Source organism: Convolutriloba macropyga, chromosome 14 (genome assembly GCF_964194025.1).
Source record: "Convolutriloba macropyga chromosome 14, txConMacr16.3, whole genome shotgun sequence".
In the NCBI taxonomy this organism is placed as follows: domain Eukaryota; kingdom Metazoa; phylum Xenacoelomorpha; order Acoela; family Convolutidae; genus Convolutriloba; species Convolutriloba macropyga.
The window spans coordinates 858,147-885,230 of record NC_134481.1 but is presented as its reverse complement, the minus strand read 5'-3'; the positions used below and the strand labels follow the sequence as shown (position 1 = coordinate 885,230).

At 34.8% G+C, this 27,084-nt stretch overlaps 1 protein-coding gene across 1 annotated transcript in view; it reads right to left on the bottom strand.

The window, feature by feature from the left end:
* LOC142353351 (serine/threonine-protein kinase 36-like) overlaps positions 1–27,084 on the bottom strand; it is a 97,682-nt gene that overhangs the window by 31,049 nt on the left and 39,549 nt on the right. Inside the window, exons 14-20 of the mRNA XM_075405584.1 lie at positions 25,120–25,314; positions 23,684–23,891; positions 20,826–20,959; positions 18,904–19,107; positions 7,560–7,718; positions 7,080–7,265; positions 1,320–1,628 (exon numbers count right to left, since the gene is read on the bottom strand). Of these exons, the coding sequence (XP_075261699.1) occupies positions 1,320–1,628; positions 7,080–7,265; positions 7,560–7,718; positions 18,904–19,107; positions 20,826–20,959; positions 23,684–23,891; positions 25,120–25,314 (1,395 nt within the window). The remainder of the gene's footprint in view (positions 1–1,319; positions 1,629–7,079; positions 7,266–7,559; positions 7,719–18,903; positions 19,108–20,825; positions 20,960–23,683; positions 23,892–25,119; positions 25,315–27,084) is intronic.

The window sequence follows — 27,084 nt, the reverse complement described above, 5'->3', positions numbered from 1 at the left end:
AAAAAAAGTCAAAAACAAGATAACTATTAAAATCAAAATTACCAAACGATTTTTTAAAGAATTTCAAAAACTCATTCAAAACGTCAAAAAATATTTGAACTATCAAAAAGACAGTTTTAAATTCACGGACGGTAAGCGAAAAACCTTATTCTAATAATAAATAAAAGACTAACTATAGGCCAATAGCTCTCAAACGACCGGCGAGCTGTTGGCTCTGGTTCAGTAGTATATAATACCTACGTAAAGAAAGGGGGGTTATCATTCAACTCTTAACCATAGGATAATAGGTAGTGGCGGTTAAGTGGGAATAGGATAGGTGGGATAAAATGTTTCCGCCTGCAGTTTATTGCCGTTTGGATTGTTCTATTCCGTGCTAGTTTTACTTTGGTCGTTTGCCTTTGAATTCAACGCTACATGTAAAAAGTAGTCTTACTACCCTAATATGCAGAATTTTAGATGCTAAACGCCAGAAAATCAAGATCCCTGACGCTGCACAAAAAGACTGAGTAGTTAATTCCAAAAAACAAACAAAAATGGGAAAACTTGGACAAAAACTGCTAAAATCGGGCAATCATGTGTACGATTCTATGAAAATACCTCACGTTAAAAAGAGGCATTGAATGCAATAAAATTTAAAAAATGAATTGCCATATGCACTAATTTTTGAAAAAAAAAATCCGTTTTAAATCCAAAAAAAAGGAGAAATTAATTAAAAAGCCAGACGAATTAGAAAAATTGGAAAATTTGAGCTCGTTTAAAATTTAAAACACATTATTGGACTCTCAAAACGCTATGATATCACTTTCAGAGGTTCATACATCAATACAGCTTCTATTAAAACTATCTCCAAAAAAACTAAATTATGAGCAAAAAAACTGTGCCAATTTGACAAAAAAACGGCTAAAAATGGCAATCCATATGCGGAATTCTGTCAATCATTCGATCGAAACGCATAATCAAAAAACTTCCCTCGCTCAGAAAAAATTAGTTCACACGGCAATTTTACTCTCTTTCACTTTTAGGTCAAAACGCCGTCTGAACGAATAGTACTTCCGATAAAAAAACTTAAGAAAACCAGTACTTCTCTTCGAGTCGTAATAAAAAGACAGCGCCCCAATACAATACAAATTCTTTGAATTGTAAAAAAGGAGAGCGCCTAAATAATAGCCGTTTGAGAGGCTGACGGCGGCTATTAAAAAGACGATGAGATCAATAATAGCCTCGCGATCGCTTCGCGGCTATAAAACAACCAGCTATAATCGATTGAATTTGTATTAAACGGCGGATAAAACTGCTGGGAACATAGGTGAACTAATTACCTGGGAAAAAACAACAGAAGCCAATTGCAACATGGCCACAATTCCTCTCGGAGACACAAGCGCCCAGAGCGGTTCCTGGCTCATTAAGCATTTCTCGCCATCCATTTCAGGATGTGAGGTCTTAGAGAAGGTCCCGTTCAAATTAGCACCACTTTTACTCTGGTCTAACAAATCCGCAGCCGAAGCAGAGGCAGTTGGCGGATTTGGGGTTTCCTCTTCTGGTGGGATGTTGAGACATTGAGAGAGACGTTGCCAACAGGTCACCCATACTCCAATCTGGATCATGGACCGGATGGCAGAGGAATCGCCCTGGAGTATTGACAGCAGTATTAAAAAAGGGTTTTATGAACTGTTTCAGGGGAGGAGCCAACCACAGCCAGCAGTTCAAATAGTTTTTCTTCTATTCCTTAAAGGTTGCATGTTAGACTGCAGTTCAGCATTTTTAAGTATAATCAAGTATACAAAACTGTAGTCAATGTCAACATCGAACGGTTAAGTATAGGAGTCATGATTTAAAACTTTCAAATTAAAGTTTACAATCAAAGTTGCAATTTTATGGCTGCAATTCTCTACACTTAGCCTCGAATATACTCAATCCTGCAATTAATCTACAGCAGCGGGCTTGATTCTCTTTCTCTGAGCTATAAATAGGCTGAGTGTAATGTTTTGTCAAATCGAAGCTACGATATTAAACGTTGAGATGCTCTTGCGAACAATGAGATGGAAACTAAATATGACAGACGACGCTGCAAGTGTTAACAATATAACAAAATTAAACTAAAAAATAAGCTGACACAGAACTCAGGCATCCAGCCTAAAATTGAATGACGTAACTAAACGATCATATAATTAAGTGATACCGATATTTTACCTGATAGAGAAGAACCTAAATGAACAATTTTTATGGTGAATATATTCAGCTGATATTACACAAATTGCAAAGAAAATTACAACTTTGCAGCAAACATAGAAAAGAGAGGATCCGAAACAGCACACTAGGTGCTAAACACGTCGGACCTAAGATAAACTATTATAAAAGTTAACTCAAAAAATATAGAAGGGCCCAGCTTTCATTACATCATCTGTTTTTAATGTTTTTATCATAAAATTTTTTGACGTACATTTGACATGGCAATATGACAAGGTGAAAAAGTTAATCCAAAAATTGTCTGGAACACGCAGTATATACTCTTTCAATCTGTGAATTTAATTCTCCGCCTGTTGAAAGACAAGGCAGCTATTGATAAGTTGTTAGTACCAAAAATCACAGGACTACTACCAGCAGGACTATGAATAACAACAGAACCAAAATAATTATTACAAACATTGTTGGAGAGAAATTAACGAGACGTCATTTTTCGCCAGAAAATCTCTGACTTGTACTAACACGCAAAAAAAAGGTAATTAATTTATGTTACTGCAACTTCAAGCTATTTACAAATTTTATTTTAGTGTTGTTCAAAAAATTAGGAAAAGAAAACTTAGATGAACCTGTCGGGTATTAGCCTAGCAAAAAAAAAACTGATCGAATAACTTCACAATGTTTTAAATTTACCTACAAATTTTTATTGATCAAGATTTTATTCAACAGACTTGGACAACTTTCAGTATGCTTTTATTTTTAAATATCGAGGTATTTAAACATACCCGGCAGATTGCCGGAAAATAGCCGCCGTCGATTCCAATAAGCATGATTGGGATTGAAAGAATAGAAGATATTGAAAAAAGATTTTTGTACAAAAACATTTTTTAAGTCCGATTTATTTTAATGGCATTTCGTAGTTAAACATAACGTACTTCTGTTTCTTAGAGAGAGGCTACCGGGGCTACCATCAATACCATTAAGCATAGGAGATGGTAACTAAGACTTATATGAACGACATTCAAATAGCGGGCATCTAAAATTGGGCTTTATGGGTTTATCCCGTTTCTATTTCTGACATCCATTTCTGTACTAACTCTGTTCATTTTGAATTGCTTTGCCGAGCAACTGATGTTCAAAATCACGTTTAGCAGAATGAGAGAAGAGGGAAACTAGCCTAGAGAAGTCAAAAAGATATCACACAAAATGTCGAAAAAGCGGCAAAATGGTAAAGCGAAAAAAAGTTTGACGAAGTAAAAAAACATAGCAGGACAAGTCTTGACGTACAATTCAAAGAACTTTTATTAACTAAACAGAAAAAACTAGACCTAGAATAGACTATGAGTGAATTGAGAAAACCAGTTTTCATAAAAATCAGAACAAAAAATGAGAAAAAAACAAAACCAATATCAAAGTGCCGCATGTGAACAAAAAAACCACTAGCGAGAAAAGAAACTTTAATTCAAACAAAAACCTAGGCCTAAAATGAGCTGTGAATGGATTGGTAAAACCATTTAGAAAAAAATCCGATCCAAAAAATCGAAAAAACAGTAAACATCAGAGTGAAATTGCCGCATGTGAACAAAAAACCACTACCGAGAAAAGGAATTTTTGTTCAAACACCGTTTTCTCACTCTACTTAAAAATTAGAGCGAAAAAAATTCACGCCGCAAAACCACTCGCTTTTTCACTCCATTTCCTGTTTCGGCGTGACCAAAATCACTACTCCAATTTGACTTCAAAAATCATGAAAATGTGTGAACAGATCTTAAAAAAGACAGCGCCCCAATACAATTCAAATTCTTTGAATTGTAAAAAAAACATAGCCGGAAGAATTCCGGAAACGACTCGAAATAGAAATCTGATGCATCACCAGCATATTACCAGATGCATCACTAGCATATTACCAATCGACAGACATTGTAACTAATTCACAAAGAAAAGACTTGAGAACTGGAAACTTGACAAAGGACAAAAGCAAAAAATAATATTCTCCAAAAATCCAAACAAAATTCTCTACAAAAAGATAACATGCAGCTTCCCATCCATAACTCATGGAAATCAATTAGTTATATATTTGGCTAGATCAATCGCCCACCTAGTACTTGCAGAGAAACGTTAAACAACAAACTAAAAAAAGACTAAGAAAAACTATTTAACGAATTAGAGTTTTGTATAATTTGTTTAAATGAAAACTGCCCCGCTAAGCCTTCAAGTGCAAATTCATAGTATCAACACCTACAAAATGCTCCTTATTGAGAAAAAGTTACCAACAAAAAACATTAAATTGGAAGAAATAGGCAAAAAACTTAGAAAAAAGACAAAAAGTGGCCAAAATTTGCTCTGATTTACTCGATTTTCTTTAACAAAAACAACTCAAAACTAATGTCAACCACAATGAGAGACATCCAAAAGAACTACAACAACTGAATTCCACTATAAAACTCCCCAAATGCTCTCAAAGGTTGAGGAAGAATAGAAACGACATTTAAAACCAAATTGAACAAAAAAATCGAGAAAAAGTAAGGTGTTTTTAAATTTTACAAGAAAAAATCGAGCCAAATAAAGTTACTTTGAGAAAATAGAGCAATAAAATGCTCGCGAAATAATGGGCAAGTCATAGCAAGCTTAAAAAAATTGTCTACGATTGAAAAAAAAACGAAAAAAAGCAAAAAATTAAAAAAGTGGTTAAAATATTCTCTATTTTTCTGCCATTTTTCTTCAGAAAAAAATGTTGTATACCAACAAAATTGTAATCAAATTGTATCCCTGATATTCTTTGAGTAACGAGCTTCTACGCAAATTGCACTTAAAGCACTAAAACAAAACAACAGGCCAAAATACATTAAATTTCGTCGAGAAATCAGCAAAACTGATCAAAACCCTCCAAATTTGCATAAAACTCAAATTAACTACTTGAAACCTTCAATTCCTATCAGAACGAGCCCAAATCCAATATAATATCATAATCAAACCTTATACACAAGAAAAATTGCAAAAAAACTGCTTTTAAAAGCCGCACGTGAACAAAAAAATTTCGCTCGCTCAGAGAAAATTTTTTCACACATCAATTTCTCGCTCTCTCAAAAACAGCGGTATGAACAAAAAACCACTCTCTTTTCGCTCCGCTCGTCACTTTTGTTCAGCAACCAAATCACTCCAAATTTTTTCACGCGTTTCTTTTCCCGCTTAAAAATTCACTCCAATAAAATTGATTAAAAAAGGACTTCTCCAATACTCCTCTTCGAGTCGTAAAAAAACCTTAAGAAAACCAATACTCCTCTTCGAGTCGTATTAAAAAAGACAGCGCCCCAATACAATTCAAATTCTTTGAATTGTAAAAAAAAACATAGCCGGAAGAATTCCGGAAACGACTCGAAATAGAAATCTGATGCATCACCAGCATATTACCAGATGCATCACTAGCATATTACCAATCGACAGACATTGTAACTAATTCACAAAGAAAAGACTTGAGAACTGGAAACTTGACAAAGGACAAAAGCAAAAAATAATATTCTCCAAAAATCCAAACAAAATTCTCTACAAAAAGATAACATGCAGCTTCCCATCCATAACTCATGGAAATCAATTAGTTATATATTTGGCTAGATCAATCGCCCACCTAGTACTTGCAGAGAAACGTTAAACAACAAACTAAAAAAGACTAAGAAAAACTATTTAACGAATTAGAGTTTTGTATAATTTGTTTAAATGAAAACTGCCCCGCTAAGCCTTCAAGTGCAAATTCATAGTATCAACACCTACAAAATGCTCCTTATTGAGAAAAAGTTACCAACAAAAACATTAAATTGGAAGAAATAGGCAAAAAACTTAGAAAAAAGACAAAAAGTGGCCAAAATTTGCTCTGATTTACTCGATTTTCTTTAACAAAAACAACTCAAAACTAATGTCAACCACAATGAGAGACATCCAAAAGAACTACAACAACTGAATTCCACTATAAAACTCCCCAAATGCTCTCAAAGGTTGAGGAAGAATAGAAACGACATTTAAAACCAAATTGAACAAAAAAAAACGAGAAAAAGTAAGGTGTTTTTAAATTTTACAAGAAAAAATCGAGCCAAATAAAGTTACTTTGAGAAAATAGAGCAATAAAATGCTCGCGAAATAATGGGCAAGTCATAGCAAGCTTAAAAAAATTGTCTACGATTGAAAAAAAAAAACGAAAAAAAGCAAAAAATTAAAAAAGTGGTTAAAATATTCTCTATTTTTCTGCCATTTTTCTTCAGAAAAAAATGTTGTATACCAACAAAATTGTAATCAAATTGTATCCCTGATATTCTTTGAGTAACGAGCTTCTACGCAAATTGCACTTAAAGCACTAAAACAAAACAACAGGCCAAAATACATTAAATTTCGTCGAGAAATCAGCAAAACTGATCAAAACCCTCCAAATTTGCATAAAACTCAAATTAACTACTTGAAACCTTCAATTCCTATCAGAACGAGCCCAAATCCAATATAATATCATAATCAAACCTTATACACAAGAAAAATTGCAAAAAAACTGCTTTTAAAAGCCGCACGTGAACAAAAAAATTTCGCTCGCTCAGAGAAAATTTTTTCACACATCAATTTCTCGCTCTCTCAAAAACAGCGGTATGAACAAAAAACCACTCTCTTTTCGCTCCGCTCGTCACTTTTGTTCAGCAACCAAATCACTCCAAATTTTTTCACGCGTTTCTTTTCCCGCTTAAAAATTCACTCCAATAAAATTGATTAAAAAAAAGGACTTCTCCAATACTCCTCTTCGAGTCGTAAAAATAGGAGCGCTATAATAGCCGGCTGAGAAGATGAGGGCGGCTATTAAAAAATAAAATCATGCTGAAAGTCGTCAAAGTCTGTGATGACATGATGCTATAAATGTTGCTTACAGAAGTTATGTAGTGGTTGAGGAGTATGGAGAGTCCGTCTAGGATTCCGTAGTCGAATGGGAACTTGATGTAGACACTTTCCAGGTCTGTCAAGATACAGAGACTTGCTTCTAGGAGGTCCTCCTTGTGCATCTCGATTCCCACTCCAAATGACAACAGCTGACTCACCAGCAACGCCGCACACGCCTTAACAAACTGGTTTTGAAACTTCAAATTGTGGTTTCTCGTCCAACTAAATTAACTTTTTTTCAGTTATCAATAGTAATGGACGGGACCGTTTTTTCCGTTAGAAAAATTTGCACACCTTTTGCATATACAAAAATTGAAAAAAATTGTAATAGTAGCTGCAAAATTGTCCAGAACGAAAGCGCAAAAACGGTCAAGCTAAAAGTTTGCTTAAAAAGATAACCACGTTCGAGAGCAAAATTAAACATCTGACAATGGGGGAGATGAAAAATTTTAAATGGTCAAGTGACTAACCGAATGTATGGCAATCTGGCTATCAACGTAGAACTTGGAGACGGCGTCATTTGCCAATTGAAGTTGGTCAGGAACTGTCTCTAATTGTAGGATGATGGTAGAGAGAATGTGCAGACACAACTCTATCGCACTATTCACTATCACCTCATTCAGATTCACCTAAACAGCACATAAGTAAGTTACAGAAATAACCAATTTAACAGAATTCTTGATTTATGGTAGTCTATGTGTCCCAAAAAAAGTGATATTTCATTTGCATTCTTAATACGTAGCCAAGATAAATATAGCATGTCCTTTTACTGTGCACTACTTTGAGATTAAAATAATTAATAGATACTTTGCTTAAGAGCAATTACATACGAAATAAATATATATTTCAATAAACTCCTTTGAAAAGCAACGAGGCTGTTAAGTGGGTCGAAAAGTCAAAAGTGTCAGACAAAAGATCGGTCAAGCGAAAAAATGGCATAAAAAAGACCACAGGACTAATATAATTGCTACAAAGTTTGTCTGAGAGCAATAAAAAGCCATTTTTATCGATTCCATTAGGTGCATAATAGAAAAAATAGCAACTGAAGACAAGACTCAACAACCTTTCAAATGATGTCAAAGTCAAAAAACATCAGCTAAAAAATAAGAACGAATATGAATAAGCCAGTATACTAAAACGCATTAGAAGACGGATGAGACATTTTATTATTAGGCTAGGCGACGAAACCAAGGACGTTAAAAACGTTAAAGAGTAAAAGTTAAAAAACTCACTAATTTTTCATGTGAAAAGAAATATATTTTCGTTTGAATAACGTTCATGTCGTAAATAGCAATAGCTGTGTACCGAAAACACCAATTAAACTGATTTACACCCCATTAATAACCGCTGAGTCCTGTCATAAATGTCACCGAATGATAACGTAACAAAAATACGGGCAAAACTCAAACTAATATATTATGACATTTACACTCAGAGCCACAGTAGCTAACAATTGGAGACAAAAAAGCTTAGTAATACCTCATCAAAAGCCAACATGAAATGCCATTAATGAGAGCAACAGCTTTGACGGCAAAAACAGCAAAATACGATCAAAACACAAAAATTCAATATTGCACTAAAGAGAAAAACATTAAACATACCCGGCAGATTGCCGGAAAATAGCCGCCGTTGATTCCAATAAGCATGATTGGGATTGAAATAACAGAAGATACTAAAAAAAAAAAGATTTTTGTACAAAAACAATTTTTTAAGTCCGATTTATTTTGATGGCATTTCGTAGTTTAACATACTTCTGTTTCTTAGAGAGAGTCTACAGGGGCTACTATCAATAACAATAAGCATTAGAGATGGTAAACAAGACTTATAGGAACGACGTTCAAATAGCGGGCATCTAAAATTGGGCTTTATGGGTTTATCCCGTTTCTATTTCTGACATCCATTTCTGTACTAACTCTGTTCATTTTGAATTGCTTTGCCGAGCAACTGATGTTGAAAATCACTATTAGCAGAATGAGAGAAGAGAGAAACTAGCCTAGAGAAGTCAAAAAGATTTCACGCAAAATGTTGAAAAGGCGGCAAAATGAGGTAAAGCGAAACATTTTTTTATTCGACGAAGTAAAAAACATAGCAGGACAAGTCCTGAAATACAATCCAAAGAGTTGAATGAAATACTGGGAATTAATGAGAACCTGACCAGCAGATCAACTGAACAATTCCAGCAAAAAGACAATCACAAAGTTGAGAAACTAAAATAATCAAACAAATTTAATAAGAAAATAATCATGGATAAAACTCTTGAAGCTTTTAATCATGAAGGCCAAATATGATACAATTCAAAATACTCAGTTACTCACGCACAAGACATGAAAGAGACTCCACTAAAGGTAGATAAACTCGAGAAATTTGACGAACGCTTCAAAAAAACTGACAAGTGCAAAATTTAAAGAAATTTACTAAATTTTGCGGCAATAAGATGCCAAAACCATTTTTTGGTCTGTGGTGTTCTGCCATATAACCCACCTGCAAGACCTGAAAAGTTTTGTTGATGATCGAGAAACCTAAAAAATGACAAAAGCTTTCAAAAAAACTTGCAAGTTTTATCAAAAAATTGCAAAAACTCGTGATGTTAAATTGTTCAAAAACCATTCCATTTAAACTAGAAACTATGCAGTAATCTATTATCAAACCCTGAAGCAGGTTTTTTGAAACCTAGGGCTGAAAAAGCTCAAAAAATGACGAAACAATTTTTAAAAAACTTATTAAAACTTTAAATTGTAAAAATTAGTATAAAATTGCGTGTTTATATTTGAAGCACCAAAACATATAGCTCTTAAAACGGTCATTGAAAATAATTATGCCTTGGAAAAGACTTTTTATCAACGTTTACAAACCTCAATTTCAGACTGGTCCTACAAAAAATTCGAAAAATGGCGAAAAAACATTAAAAAAATTGGAACATTTTGGGCTCGAAAACTCCTAAAAATGACCTTTTAACCTTGAATTACGGCCTTCCCAGTAGCTTCGCCACTCTAAGCAATTGAAAGACTATTAAACGCGTCTAAGGGCCTCTAATGAAAGTTGATGCCCGCTGAGCTTTACCTGTTTATCCCGTTCTGAAAGCTCAAAGTCATGAAAAGTGTGAAAAAAATCTTACAAAAATAAAAAAAAAGACAGAGCACCAATACAATTCAATTCTTGGATTGTAAAAAAATAGGAGCGCTATAATAGCCGGCTGAGAAGATGAGGGCGGCTATTAAAAATAGAAGTTTTAATTACCAACCACAAAATTTTTCCTCAAAAACTGAAAATGCTCTCAAATATCAATTTCACACTCCACTTTCAAAGCAGTCTGGCAAAATCAGGCTTCAAACAAAAATCACTTTTTCGATCAGTTTCCTACTCGAGCGTTACTAGAATCACCGCTAACTTTGACTTAAAGATCTTGAAGACAACTGGGATCTTGAATCACCGCGATCTTGAAGACAACTGGGAAAAAAATGGCCTAGGATAACTGCGGAAATGACCGTAACTGAACAGTTGACCGCCCTCATTGACATGAGGCGCCTTCTAGTTAATTATACTACTCAATTGAAATTCGAAACAAACAGGAGAACTAACACCAAAAGCATCTGAAAAACTAGAAAATGTGAAAAAGACCTTTAAAAGTTCCGACTCCAACATAAGCATTGAGAAACGACCTAGAAATATACTTATTCACTAATCCAAAGAACCACTACCAAACAACCGAAAACAACAAATTTCGAACAACCACAAACCATACAGAGAAAACCAATGAAAGTGAAAGAGATCAAGGATATCATCATACACAAACCGATTAGCGCCGCACGACATGCTCTCGAACAACTGGAGAGGCAAATAATTTTGAGGGGGCATAGTCTAAAGAATTTTTTAAGGTGCAAAACTTCTGACTGATGCAGTTGAACCGCTGACGTCCCAGATTACAAACGAGGACAATAACTTCTACGCTACATGAGCAATGAACTTTCATCGCTTACAATCGGTTTTAAAACGTTACTACCCAACCATTATTCAGAGGACAACTATTACTTCTTCTGCTCCATCCTTCGAACAACCACCCAATATCTGTCAGGAAATATTGTACAGCAAATACAAGATGCAAAAAAACCATATGCAACACTCAAAAAATAGCTCTCAAATAAGGATTCAATAAAAAAAAATTTATAGCCTGAAGCGCAAAATTTAGAGAAATAGGTAGAAAACTTAAACAAACCGGACAAAATGGCCAAAAAATCTAACATTTTAAAATTTTCTTTAACAAAATAACTGAAAAGTGATATTAATGCAACGAAGGATTTAAAACTGATGTAGCCTGAAAGTATAGTATTTGCTTCAGATGGCCAAAAATTCTGCCAAACGCATTATTGCCAGTTAAGATAATTGACCCAAACAGATTGAGTGAAAGGTTAGAGTTTAAACAAAATTCTGCTTGGAAGAAAATTTTTTACACCAAATTTGCTCTCTCTCAAAAATGAGGCATGAAAAGAAAACAACTCTTCTCTTTGCTCATCAGCAATTTGACCTATACAATTTTTTTCACGCATTTCATTTCTTGTTTCAAATGCACCTCTAAAATATGCCCTACCAATACTTTTCTTCGAGTCGTGAAAAACGGCGCGCTAATACAAACATAGCCGCCAGATTGAAGGAAAATAGCCGCGATAGACGCTTTTGGTCCCGCATGAATTGAAACAACTAATAAAATAAGATGGACAGATCGACCACCAGTCCTTTAATAGACCACTAGACTTTTTAGGTTAGATTCGGACTGTCTTTTTTATGACACATACAGTCTATACTCAAGACTAATACTCGAGAATTAGGGCAAATAAATTTGGCACTACTTAGATGCACACTATTGATCTTTAATTAGTAGTTTTTTTATTTTTAGTGCGGTAAGCCACGCAATTGACCTAAAAGCAGAAATGACATCACGAATACAAATTTTAACTGCAAAGCAGCAGTTACTTAAGTCATTGAATAAGTCAATTCCAACAAGAAATATAACAAAAATCTGTTAGACGAAGAAAAAAAACATAGCACGACAAGTCCTGATGTACAATTCAACGAATTATCATTGACAAAACAAAAAATAGACTTAGAACGGACTATGAGTGAATTGGGAAAACCATTTCGAAAGAAATCAGATAAAAAAACAAAAAAAACCGAAAATCAATGCCAAAATGCCGCAGGTTAACAAAAAACCACTAGCGAGGAAGAGAAATTTGGTCCAAGCAAAAAACCGGGCATAGAAAAAACTATGAATGGATTGCGGAAACTCTTTTTAAAATATGCGATCCAAAAAACTGAAAAAAATAAACGAAAACGAAACGAAATTGCCGCATGTGAACAAAAAACCACTAGCGAGATAGCGAATTTTTGTTCAGACACCGTTTTCACACTCTACTTTAAAATTAGAGCAAAGAAATTTCACGCCGCAAAACTACTCGCTTTTTCGCTCTTTTTCCCGTTTCGTCGTGACCAAAACCACTACTCAATTTGACTTCATGACTTCAAAAATCATGAAAATGTGTGAACAAATCTTAAAAAAACATAGCAGGACAAGTCCTGACGTACAACTCAAGAAATTTTCATTGACTAAGCAAAAAACTAGACCTAGAACGAACTATGAGCGATTTGAGAAAACCATTTCTCAAAATATCGGATCAAAAAATAAAACATAGCTGACAGATTGCCAGAAAATAGCCGCAAGAGCTTCGTAACAGTAAAAAAGACAGACCAAAAAAATTCGTCTTTTCATTGAAGGCTGATATGTTATATTTTGATTGAAACTCTGCAATTTTTGCTACCCCTATAAGCAGCTCTCAAATAACCTTCATTTAGAAGGACACAGACCCATTTGAATTAATATTTCTCTTTGAATTAAAGTAAAAAAAAGTCAATTTCAAAGAGAGGAAGTCATTTTTGAGAGTGAGGTAAGTCAAGAGGTAACCAAGAGAAGACCAATAACAGCCCCAGCTATTGCTGTGCAGCTATTAAAGAACATAGCCGGCAGATTACCGGAATAGCTGCGAAAGAATAGACTTGCGTGCCGTATGATACAGATAGAAACAGAGACAGATATCAGTTGAAAAAGTTATCGACGCCGCTCAAAAAGCTATGTAAAAAAATTAAACGATAAATAATTGAAGCTTGTTAAAACTCATTGCGCAGAAACCTTTTCGTTAGGGAACCTTATTACATATATAAGTTCCTTTGACCTTAAACTAATTCAATATAAACTTAAATTTTAAAGGGCAAAGGTCATTTTATTGAGTGAAGTAAGTCACTTATGATCAAAATCTAATCACGCAAACAATTTTTGCTAGAGAGAGTGAGAAATGACAACACGCGCGCAAAAGCAGTCAGTGAGAGGAAGAAGTCATTCTTAAAATTTGACTTCTCAGCTTTGAGGTGTGAACAAATGTAAAACAAAAAAAGAGCGTCAGACGACGAAACAAAAAAACATAGCAGGACAAGTCCTGACGTACAATTCAAGAAATTTTCATTGACTAATCAAACAACTAGACCTAGAACGAAATATGAGCGAATTGAGAAAACCATTTCTCAAAATATCGGATCAAAAAATAAAACATAGCTTACAGATTGCCAGAAAATAGCCGCAATAGCTTCGTAGCAGTAAAAAAGACAGACCAAAAAAATTCGCCTTTTCATTGAAGGCTGATATGTTATATTTTGATTAAAAATCTGTAAATTTTTGCTACCCCCATAAGCAGCTCTCAAATAACCTTCATTTAGAAGGACACATCCATTTGAATTAATATATCTCTTTGAATTGAAGTAAATAAAAGTCAATTTCAAAGTGAGGAAGTCATTTTTGAGAGTGAGGTAAGTCAAGTGTGACCAAAAAATTAATCACGCGAATGAAAAAAAAGCCTCGTTCCAATAAAAGCCAAAAATGACGTCACACACGCATTTCAGTTGAAACTGCATGAACGAAAGAACTAAAAGCAGATTTGAAGTGGTTTTGACGTCATATGGTCGTAACAGAAATCGGGACGACGAAATAAAAAAACCAACAGCAGGCCAATAATAGCCCCAGCTATTGCTGTGCGGCAATTAAATACATAAACGGCAGATTGCCGGAATAGCTGCGAAAGAATAGACTTGCGTGACGTATGATACAGATAGAAACAGAGACAGATATCAGTTGAAAAAGTTATCGACGCCGCTCAAAAAGCTATGTAAAAACATACCGGCAGATTGCCGAAAAATAGCCGCCGTTGATTCTAATAAGCATGATTGGGATTGAAAGAATAGAAGATATTAAAAAAAAGCTTTTTGTACAAAAACATTTTTTAAGTCCGATTTATTTTGATGGCATTTCGTAGTTGAACATACTTCTGTTTCTTAGAGAGGCCACAGGGGCTACTATCAAAACCAATGAGCATAAGAGATGGTAACTAAGACTTAAAGGAACGACGTTCAAATAGCGGGCATCTAAGATTGGGCTTTATGGGTTTATCCCGTTTCTATTTCTGACTTCAATTTTTTATACTGACTCTGTTCACTTTGAATTGCTTTGCTGACCAAGTGATGTTCAAATTTACTTTTAGCAGAATGAGAGAAAAAAGAAACCAGCCTAGAGAAGTCAAAAAGATTTCACGCAAAATGTCGAAAAAGCGGCAAAATGGTAAAGCGAAGTTCGACAAAGTAAAAAAAAATTAGGAGCGCTAAAATAGCCGGCTGAGAAGATGAGGGCGGCTATTAAAAATTACAAAGTTATGTAATTTATTTCAGTAAAAGTGGCCATAGCTTTAAGTGTAAACGCTTTACAGGGAAAATATGAAAACATAAACGAATAACATCGGGCGAATTGCTCTCATGATGAGGGCGGCTATTAAAAATTAAACGATAAATTAGTAAATCTTGTTAAAACTCATTGCGCAGAAGCCTTTTCGTTAGGGAATCTTACTGCAAATATGAGTTCCTTTGACCTTAAACTAATTCAATATAAACTTGAGTTTTAAAGTGCAAAAGTCATTTTATTGAGTGAAGTAAGTCTTTTATGATCAAAATCTAATCACGCAAACAACTTTTGCTAGAGAGAGTGAAAAATGACGTCACGCGCGCAAAAGCAATTAGTGAGAGGAAGAAGTTATTCATAAAATTTGACTTTTCAGCTTTGAGGTGTGAACAAATGAAAACGAAAAAAGAGCGTCAGACGACAAAACAAAAAAACAGCAGGACAAGTCCTGACGTATAATTCAAAAAATTTTCATTGACTAAACAGAAAACTAGACCTTGAACGGAATATGGATGGATTGGGGAAAACCATTTAGAAAAAATCCGATCCAAAAAATCGAAAAAACAGTAATTACCAAGTAGTGAAATTGCCGCATGTGAACAAAAAAAACCACTAGCGAGAAAGCGAATTTTTGTTCAAACACCGTTTTCTCACTCTACTTTAAATTTAGAGCACAAAAATTCCACGCCGCAAAACCACTCGCTTTTTCGCTCCACTTCTTTTTAGGCGTGACCAAAATCACTGCTCCAATTTGACTTCAGAAATCACGAAAATGTGTGAACAGATCATAACATAGCCGGCAAATTGCCGGGATAGCTGCGAAAGAATAGACCTGCGTGCCATATAATAGAGATAGAAACAGATACAGATCTAAATTGAAAAAAAAATTGACGCCGCTCAAAAAAACTAGGTAAAAAACATTCAGCGATAAATTAATAAAGCTTGTTAAAATTCATTCCGCAGAAGCCTCTTATTAAGGACCTTTACTGCACAAATGAGTTCCTTTGACCTTAAACAAATTCAAATCAAACTTAAGTTTTAAAGTGCAAAAGTCATTTTATTGAGTGAGGTAAGTCACGTATGATCAAAATCTAATCACGCAAATAACCTAAAAACTTTTGCTAAAGCGAGTGAGAAATGACGTCACGCGCGCAAATGCCGTTAGTGAGAGGAAGAAGTCAGTCAGAAAATTTGACTTTTTCAGCTTTCCTGTGTGAATAAATGTAAAACGAGAAAAGAGCGTCAGACGACGAAACAAAAAAAAACATAGCCAGAAGAATTCCGGAAGCGACTCGAAGCGTCAGAAATTCAATAACAAAACCGTAATTGCAACGGAAGCCCTTACCTTTTGTATTAAACCATAAACTCACTACCTCTCCAGGTCTGCTCTAAAAATTGGTGAAAATTAAACCACTGTCAACAAGAGAAACAAAATGCAGCAAAATTTTATATTACTGAAAACGTTTGGTAACGTTAAAAAATCCAAAATGATTAAATGGTAAAAAAAAGCCTGAAAAGGCTGACAAGGCCATCAATAGCCCTCAAATAATTCATGATTCTAATCTGAAAAAGATCGCGAAAGCAAACGGCAGATAATAATCTTAGAAACTAAGTTAAATCTTTTCAAAAAAGAAAGCTCAAATTTAAGAATCAGAAAACACCTACAATTACACCTCTAATCACTGCAATTAAGACAAAAAACAACACCCACGTTTCCTTCTTGCATATAAGCTAAACAACATGATTTCATACTTAATCAAAAATAAAATTGATCATAGAAAAGACATAAGCAGCAGAATATTCAAAGACAAAAATCGTTTTAATTAAAACCAAGGCCGGAAGACAGCTGTAGTAATTAGTCATAAGTGGAAATTTTGGAAAAAAACTTGCTATCAAACTCTCAGTACTGCCTTATGTTGAATGAAATCAATTGCAAACCAAAGAAATGTCGAAAATCTAAGAAAAAGCTGAAATCATTCATTTTTTACAACTGAAAAAATCAATAAACCGAAAATAAATGTAGATGCCAGGACAAAGCTAGAATGATACTAACTAGAATGTAAATATGGGCACAATGTCAGGAACACCGTAACAAAAAGACATTCTTGATATTTGAAAGTTGAAAATCAATTTCAAAAATTCAAGAAAAACGAATACATTTTATTTTTCAGCAATAAAGACATAGAAAAGATAACTAGTCATACAATACAAAGATCTATCCTCCTGAAGAGGACAAAAAATAGGAAAAAGCAGAGTTCATAAATACGAAACATTGAAACATTTTGCACAAAAAATGGTCAAGAAATTTTAAGTTAAGACTACATTTATGAAAAAGTGTTAACTGTTTTTTCACAGCTTACCGCCAAAAAATGATTGAATTTTTATTGAAACGAAATTAAAGCCCCTCTTGTTGCAGAAAAAACTATTTCTAGCAATTACAAAGACAAAAATCGTTTTAATTAAAACCAAGGCCGGAAGACAGCTGTAGTAATTAGTCATAAGTGGAAATTTTGGAAAAAACTTGCTATCAAACTCTCAGTACTGCCTTATGTTGAATGAGATCAATTGCAAACCAAAGAAATGTCGAAAATCTAAGAAAAAGCTGAAATCATTCATTTTTTACAACTGAAAAAATCAATAAACCTAAAATAAATGTAGATGCCAGGACAAAGCTAGAATGATACTAACTAGAATGTAAATATGGGCACAATGTCAGGAACACCGTAACAAAAAGACATTCTTGATATTTGAAAGTTGAAAATCAATTTCAAAAATTCAAGAAAAACGAATACATTTTATTTTTCAGCATTAAAGACATAGAAAAGATAACTAGTCATACAATACAAAGATCTATCCTCCTGAAGAGGACAAAAAATAGGAAAAAGCAGAGTTCATAAATACAAACATTGAAACATTTTGCACAAAAAAATGGTCAAGAAATTTTAAGTTAAGACTACATTTATGAAAAAGTGTTAACTGTTTTTTCACAGCTTAACGCCAAAAAATGATTGAATTTTTATTGAAACGAAATTAAAGTCCCTCTTGTTGCAGAAAAAACTACTTCTAGCAATTACAACCAAAGTAAAAACGAAAAACTGACGAAAATCGGAAAAAAACTACCAAAATCGGATTAGCATATGTACAATTTTATGAAACAAAATTTCATCGAGGTAGAAAGAGGCGTTGATTATAGGAAGTTGCAAAGAGAAGTTGCCATATTAACTGATTTTTAACAAAAAGACGGTCAAAAGATCCAAAAATGAAGAAATTAATATTAAAAAAGACAAAAATTAACTAAAAAATTAAGAATTATGTGCCAATTTTCAACTTGAAACGCATTTTCAGGCTCTGCAAAACACTGTGGTAAAAATTTCCGAGGTTGACATTTCAATATAGTATCGAATACAATTTATTTCTGCAAGAAACCAAATTAAAAGCAAAAAAATTGGGCAACTTAGACGAAAAAACGGCTAAAAACGGTCATCTATATGTGCAATTCAGTCAAAAACTACTTTTCAAAGTCAAAAAGTCATTCACTAAACGCAGCGCATGATCAAAAAACTTCTCTTGCTTAGCGATAATCTGTTCACCAAGACAGCTTTTCTCACTTTCGCTTTTAGCTCAAAATGCCGCGTGAACAAATCTACTTCCTGTAAAAAAAAACCGAGAGAAAACCAATACTCCTCTTCGAGTCGTAAAAACCAAGAGCACCGCAATATAGCTTCGCTCAGCTTACAGCTTCGCAGCTATAAAAAAAAGACAGCGCCCCAATACAATTCAAATTCTTTGAATTGTAAAAATTCTTTGAATTGTAAAAATTCTTTGAATTGTAAAAAATCAGGAGCGCAATAATAGCCGACTGGAATTGCTGGCGCGGCTATTAATCAAACTCATCTCGACTTTTAAAATAAAGGAGAACACCTAAATAGTAGCCTGTGAGATGCCGTCAGCGGTTATTAAAAAAACTAACGAAAAAAGTCAGCAAAACAGATAGACGCGGCTTCGTAACCTTTCTCTAATCTTATCTAATTTAACCAAAAACTCACCTGGTTGGTGATTATGAGTACTGCAGTTTCGATGATGCCCAAATCTACAGCCATGTCGCAAAACTGTGAAGAGCTCTGGCACAGGGCATACACCACTTTGAGAGCATTCTCCGCGTGAACAACAGATCCACACTGGTCCATTAGCACTTTCAACTGGGGCTCACATTGTTCACTCATGAGCTTATTCACAAATACGCCACATAACTGAAACACAGTAAAAAGAAAAATTCAACCTCATAAACCGAGATATAAAAAAGCAAATTACAGCCGAAATAATTGTCGAAAAATTTGGGGAGCGTGAAATTACCTCCCGCAAAATTACCTTTCGTTAGTTTTAGGGTGAAAATTACCTTTCGTCAGCTCTAAGAGAACTTAATGCCCTCTGGGCGCTACCTGTTTATCCCGTTTTTGAGGATGAACATTCAAATGGGTCAGACGAAAAATCGGTCAAGCCAAAAATCGCATAAAAAAAGACCAACCGGACTAATATAATTGCAACAAACTTTGTTTGAGAGCAATTAATTATGTCAGTAAAAAAATAGACCACGAGAGATAACAACACTCCGAAGTGAGGTCAAAACAGCAACATATCAACAAGAAGTGCACAAACTCAAAAAATCAGAGAAACATAGCCGGCAGATTGCCGGAATAGCTGCGAAATAGACTTGCGTGCCGTAAAATACAGATGGAAAAAGATACAGAAGTGAGTTGATAATAGCTATCGCCGCCGCCTATAAAACTTACAAGTTTATTTCAAAGGAGGTTGTTTTTGGGTGCACAAAAATTTTCCCTGTCGCGTCTCGAACCGGCGACCTCCGGATTAACCGCCATTCGCCTTAACCACTCGGCTGTCGGACCATACAATCTGTTTTCTTACAATCAAATTTGTTTTAGGAACAGATTCTGTTTCTGAATAACCGCAATTTAGGTCACGCAGAAAGCGTGAAATCAAGCGCGAAAAAGCCATTTAAGCAGTGACGAGACAGAATGTTCTAGAACAAATGTAAAACGAAAATGAAGCGTCAGACGACGAAACAAAAAAACATAGCAGGACAAGTCCTGACGTACAATTCAAAGAATTTTCATTGACTTAACAAACAACTAGAATTAGAACGGAGTGAATTGGGAAAACCATTTCTAAAAAAATGAGATGAAAAAAAACAAAAAAAAACAGAAAATCAATGTCAAAATGCTGCTAGGGAGAACAAAAAACCACTAGTGAGATATGTAATTTTGATTCTAACAAAAAACTAGGTCCAGAATGAGCTGTGAATGGATTGGTAAAACTATTTAGAAAAAAATCCGATCCATAAAATCGAAAAAACAGTAAAAATCAGAGTGAAATTGCCGCATGTGAACAAAAAACCACTACCGAGAAACCGAATTTTTGTTCAACACCGTTTTCTCACTCTACTTTTAAATTAGAGCGAAAAAAATTCACGCCGCAAAACCACTCGCTTTTTCGCTCCATTTCCTGTTTCGGCGTGACCAAAATAACCACTCCAATTTGACTTCAAAAAACATGAAAATGCGTGAACAGATCTTAAAAAAAAGACAGCGCCCCAATACAATTCAAATTCTTTGAATTGTAAAAAAACCAAGAGCACCGCAATATAGCTACGCTCAGCTTACAGCTTCGCAGCTATAATAAAACAAAAATTTATCTTAATTTTATTGTGCTTTTTGAAACTGTACCATTGTAGTGCGCAATATTCCGTTATTTGAACTTTCCATTTCCAAGAAAACGGCTGAATTCAAATTCAAAAGGCTATGGAATTGAAACAGTTCGGGTTTCGAGTACTAATTGCAAACAAACTGTGATCATCAGACCTGACTTGCACAACAACCGCAAAGAGTAGATTGTTGAATCGTTCTCATACTGTTTCAGCTCACTAATAGATAACGAAAAGTTCATAGTGTACCTTTCTTTTAACATGTGTAAAGTACTCTTCCGAAATATTGTTGTAAACGAAACTGCCCACACAAGCAATTGCTACTCCCACATAGTGCACACATTTCTCCTCCTTCTCTGTGGACCCACTGCCGTCACCAGAATCTAAATTAGCCCAACCGACACACTCAATTTATGAAAGCCCATTTTAGCTACTGTTTTAGCGCCTATTTTAGCTACTTCAATTACTTATGACGATTTACTAATATCGCCGGCAGATTGCCGGAAAATAGCCGCGATAGATGCATGTGGCCTCCCATGAATTGAAACAACTAAAGAAATAAAAGACAGATCGACCACCAGTCCTTTAATAGACCACTAGACTTTTTGAGTTAGATTCGGATTGTCAATTTAATCACACATGCGGTCTATAAGGAAAAAACCCAAAAACAGCTATTTCGAAATTCATATTCAAAATCAAAAACTCAAGACTAGTATCAAGAATTAGGACATAAGTTTGGCACTACTTAGATGCGCACTATTGATCTTTAACTAGTAAATGTTCATGAAAGTTCCATAAGCGAGTTCAGATGTCATTTTTTTGAGTGAAGTTAGTCACGCAATTAACTTAAAAGCAGAAATGACGTCACGCATACAAATTTTAACTGCAAAGCAGCAGAAGTCAATGAAGTCATTGAAAAAGTCAATTCCAAGAAGTCAGGTCGTAAGAATCATCGACGGAGACGACACATTAAAACATAGCAGGACAAGTCCTGAAATACCATTCAAAGAATTGAACGAAAAACTTAGAACTACTCTACCTGACCAGCAGATCACGTGGACAATGCCAGCCAAAACAAACAAAATCATCTACAAAAATTGAAACAAACAATCAAACAAACTAAACGAAGATATACTCATTGCTAAAACTCTTAAAGCTTTTACCCCTAAGGCAAAATTTGATCCCCTTAAATAAACGTATTTCAAAACTATGTTCAAAGCAATTTTTGTGTCTGAAATCGGTCCAGTATTAAATCTGCAAGACCTGAAAAAATTAATTGGCCCTTGAAGATCGAATAAATCGAAAATGACCGGAAAATTAAGAAATCAATTGCAAATTTCAATGAAATGTTGCTGAAAATTAAGATACTAAAATCGTCAGCATCATTTCTGTGTCTCTAAGAGGCTATCCAAGCCTTAAACACAATTCCAAGCCTTAAAAAAACCAATGGCTCAAAGATCGATAGGCAATAATTGTTAAAATGTTGATCACCATTCAATTGCCCCCTAGAAACTATTTAATAACAGACTTTCGAATCCTTGATGAGATTACCTGGTTACTGACGCAAGAAAAACTGAACAAATGAAAAATGTTTTGAAAAAAAATTAAAAATTGCAAATTTTATCAAAGAAATTCTATAACTAGAAAAATTAAATTGTTAAAAACAAATCCATTGAAACTAGAAACCACGCAGTAAATTTTTATCAGACCGAGGAATAAATTTTCTGGCACTTGAGCATGGAAAAATATCAAAAACTGACAAACTTTAGGAAACCTTAAAAAATTTGCAGATTTTTTAAAAAAAATAAAATGCTTAAATTCGAGACATTAAAAAGTTGAAAGCCAATTTATTGTTACTAGAAACTATGCAGTGCCCTATCATCAAACTTCAAAGGAAATTCCCTGGCCCCTGAAGCAGGGAAACCTCAAAAAATGACAAACATTTTCAAAAATTTTGAAAAAAATGCAAAGATTAGTACCAATTTGCGTGTTTGTGTTGGTAGTACCAAAAGATATAGCTATATTCGTCATAACAAAAAATTTTGTCTCGCAAAAGTCCTTCATCAACTTCTAAAAACTTCAACCTAAGACTAATCAAACAAAAAACTACATCAAACAAAAAAATCAAAAACATGAAAGATTGCACCATTTTGAGCCCAAACTCTTAAAATTGACATTTTACCCTTAAACTAAGGCTATCCTAGCAGCTGCAGGATCATAATCATAATCAAACCTCATAACCATCAAAAGTTGCAAAACTGCTTTTAAAAGCCGCACGTGAACAAAAAAATTTCGCTCGCTTAGAGAAAATTTTTTCACACATCAATTTCTCGCTCTCTCAAAACCTGCGGTATGAACAAAAACCGCTCTCTTTTCGCTCCGCTCTTCACTTTTGTTCAGCACCAAAATCACTCCAATTTTTTTCACGCGTTTCATTTCCCGCTTCAAAAATCACTCCAATAAAATTGATTAATAAAAGGACTTCTCCAATACTCCTCTTCGAGTCAAAACAGTAAAAAACATAAACCGACAAATGTCGGAAGAATTGCTCTTGAACGACAGGCGAGGCAATTCAATTCAGGGGCTGTAGCCTAGATCAAATTATGGGTGCAAAAAAATTTGTCCTCCGCCGGGATTCGAACCACTGCCCTCCCGATCCACAGCCACAACTACTAACCACTGCGCTACAGAGCACATACCTCACTTATTCTGCAACCGAATTTATATTAGCTTTACTTCAGAGCAATAGAGATCACTCAAAAATGAAGAACGAAAGCGTGAAAAAGTCACTTGAGAAGTCAAAGAATGTTCTAGAAGAAAAGCGCAAAACTGTCAAGCGAAAAATTTGCATATAAAAAAGACACACGTTTACTATAATTGCTATGAACTGCGTTCAAGAGCAATTAATCAAAAACAGTAAAACCCAAAACAGTAACCACTAGCGAAAAAGCGAACTTTTCTTCAAACACCGTTTTCTGACTACTTTTAAATTAGAGCAAAAAATTTTCACTCCGCAAAACCACTCGCTTTGGGGGTTGAGAGGTTTTGGGGGAGGGAACCACTTAGCTGGGGAGGTATATCTCAAAAGATTAAAATATACTTCCAACCTTTGTTCAGCTCTGCTACCATGCCCTTAGGATCTCTGAGGGCATGCAGAAGAGCTGTAGAAGGTGACGTCACATCTTCATCATTCTCTCCTAATTTTTTATCATGATTCTCTTGTTGTTGGTGACTTGGACAGAGTGCAGATAGAAATGCAACACTCTTGTCATGTGGCATCAGTTTGTGTATGTTCTCCATTAAGTACATCACACACTAAAACCGACATAATAGCATTGCCAAAATCACCTCGTTTTAAGCAATTCAACCATCCAACTTCAATTATTCAATCATTCGCACCAATTCTACTACAACAGAAGTATTGTTATGAATTTTCAAACCTAAGCAACGCAACATTACACGGTCCTATTATGAAGCCACTTTTTAATTGTAATTTCAAGCAGCATTAGTTATTTCACATCGAATGAATAAACATATCACTTAACAAAGCCTCAAAATAATGTCAAACAAAACGTTCTAACGACGGCGTGATAAAAGCTAGCAGCATACGCTTAGAAAGGCTAGTCTCACAGGGCGGCAGTAAGATAACGGGGGGGGGGGGGGGGGGGGGACCTCTCTAACGGATCCCAAAATTTCCCCTTTACTCTATGCCTTCACAATATTTGGTGCAAATCAGAGATTCAAAACTCCGTAACCAAATTTAATTTACCTCCAGTTTATCCAAATACGCTATGGTACCACGCACAAAGATACATACACCTAAAGAATTTTTTAAAAATCATTTCTAAGAAGCACGAAACATAGCCGGCAGATTGCCGGAATAGCTGCGAAATAGACTTGCGTGCCGTAAAATACAGATGGAAAAAGATACAGAAGTGAGTTGATAATAGTTATCGCCGCCGCCTATAAAACTTACAAGTTTATTTCAAAGGAGGTTGTTTTTGGCTGCAAAAAAAATTTCCCTGTCGCGTCTCGAACCGGCGGTCTCCGGATTAACAGTCAGTCGCCTTAACCACTCGGCTGTCTGACCTTACAATCTGTTTTCTTACAATCTTTGTTTTAGGAACAGATTCTGTTTCTGAATAACCGCAATTTAGGTCACGCAGAAAGCGTGAAATCAAGCGCGAAAAAGCCATTTAAGCAGTGACGAGACAGAATGTTCTAGAACAAATGTAAAACGAAAATGAAGCGTCAGACGACGAAACAAAAAAAAACCAAGAGCACCGCAATATAGCTACGCTCAGCTTACAGCTTCGCAGCTATAATAAATAATACAATAATTAGAGTTCAAGTTATTCCTCTTGAAACGAGTAATTACGCACGCCTTAAGCATTTGAAACATATAGGAGACGGCTTCTATTCTTTTCCAACAAGTTTATAACGAGAGCACAAATTGTGCAGCTTTTTTGTTACCAGTGTAATTTCCATGAAAAAAATAAAACCGATAAAACATAGCTCTGAAGCTACTTAAAATTTATCTAACATAGAGTGACTGTAGCTGGACTCTGAGGTCATTGTCAGGAGAGTTGAAAGAGAGCAGCTGTGGTAACAGACTCACAAAGTGAGCTCCTCCTTCAGCCACAAGCTCACTTATCACCTCATCACAAGTCTCAATTGTCAAGAATGAGGCCAACACTGTCAACAATTCAGTCACCACACCTCCAATCACTTCTGCCGCCTAAAAATAACAAAAAGGAACATGTTAATTCCTGAAACGATATATAAAATACATCATGCAGGTGGAGTATGCAATAAATAAATAAACAAAGTCATTTTTGAATTGTGAGCACCGAATAATTGAAATGGTAGATAGATAGATTAATATATAGATAGGTAGGAACAGCACACATCATGAACTAAATTTGAATTCACGCCACGCTAATTAGCCAAACTGAATTTGGCCTGGGTCTTTCTTGAATTTTTCTAAAACGTGAGCTCTGTATCTTTTTTTGGCAGTTACAGAATATTTTGACAACGTTTTATTCGCCCTCAAAATTTCATTATGATATCTTACACCACTGTTGATCACCCCTGTTTAAGGTATATAGGATGATTTTATTTACTAATTTTCTCGTCCGATAGTGAAAATAAAGTTGACCGTTGGCAATGAAATGCCAGATATTTTTATGCTGGCTTTATTTTTATTTGTCTAGTAAATAGTTCAACCCTATATTGCATTAACATTCGATTCATTAGCCAATATGCTATTGACCAAGTAATATGTTACAGATCAGCTTAAGATTGTGAGATGAAACAAACTTTCTACGATTGTAGCAAGCTTTGACTGCCCAGTTCAATTGTTTTTCGAGAATTAAAAGATTCTGATATGAGCACAGAAATACTGCTGGATAATGCAGATGACTTATAACAAGAGAATTAATTAGTGTTTTTTAAGCTTTCCAGAACGCAGTTTCGTAATGTTTTTTCGTCGTAAAACATTCTTTAAACTCGGATTGAAGGAAGAGCTTCATCAATAGTAACCCCAAGAGATTTCACTTCCGTTTTTCTATAATCCTTTGTCCGTCAATTGTAACTGACATCAATTCCGTTTTGTCAGCATTGAGCTTAAGAAAATTGCAATAAAAAATTAACCAAATTTTTGACATCCTTTTCAAGAAATTCGAGACTATCTTGAACCTTTTTTTCGGAGAACAAAATGATTGTGTTATCTGCGTATTGAACTATATTAGAGATTATGTTGAATTGTAGGTCGTTAAAGTAAATATTGAACAAATATTTACCGTACCTTGCGGAAACCCTCTGATTATTTGCAACCAGTCAGATTCTACATTGTTTACTCTGACATAGTGAAGCCTATCATTAAAAAACTTTTGATAAAATTCTTGGCTCGACCGATAAAACCCATGGTTTTGAGTCTTGTGAATAAATTCTTATGGTCTATCGAATCTAACGCTTTTGACAAATAAAAGAAAATGGCTGCTATATGATCTCTTCAAGCAGCATTGTATTGTTTCTGTTAAATATACCAGTGCGTCTATCGTTGAATAATTTTTCCGGAACCCAAATTGCGTTTTGTTGTAGATATTAGCTTTAAGATATTCTTTACTTTGCTCTTTGAGTAGTTTTTCAAAACCTTTGATCAGGCAGGAGTTAAATAGATGTTTTTAGTTTAAAGGATTGTCAATATCACCTCTTAAATAGCTGAGTGATGTGAGCAAATTTCAGTTGCGAAGGAAATTGTTCGGCTTTCAAATATTCATTCAACAGAAAACAACGGTTGAGCTCGTTCTGGTGCTCCTAATTCAAGTGCCCGAGCAGACAAGTTAGGAGCCAGCGGTTTATTTTTTTGTTTAAGTCAAGAAGCACTCTTAGGCATTCATGGCTAGGTGCAAATCTGAAAGAAAAATTGAGAGGAACCAAGTGGCGATTTTCAACCTGATATTTTCTATCATTATTGTTAAACTTAAACACTCCTGATTGATTAAAA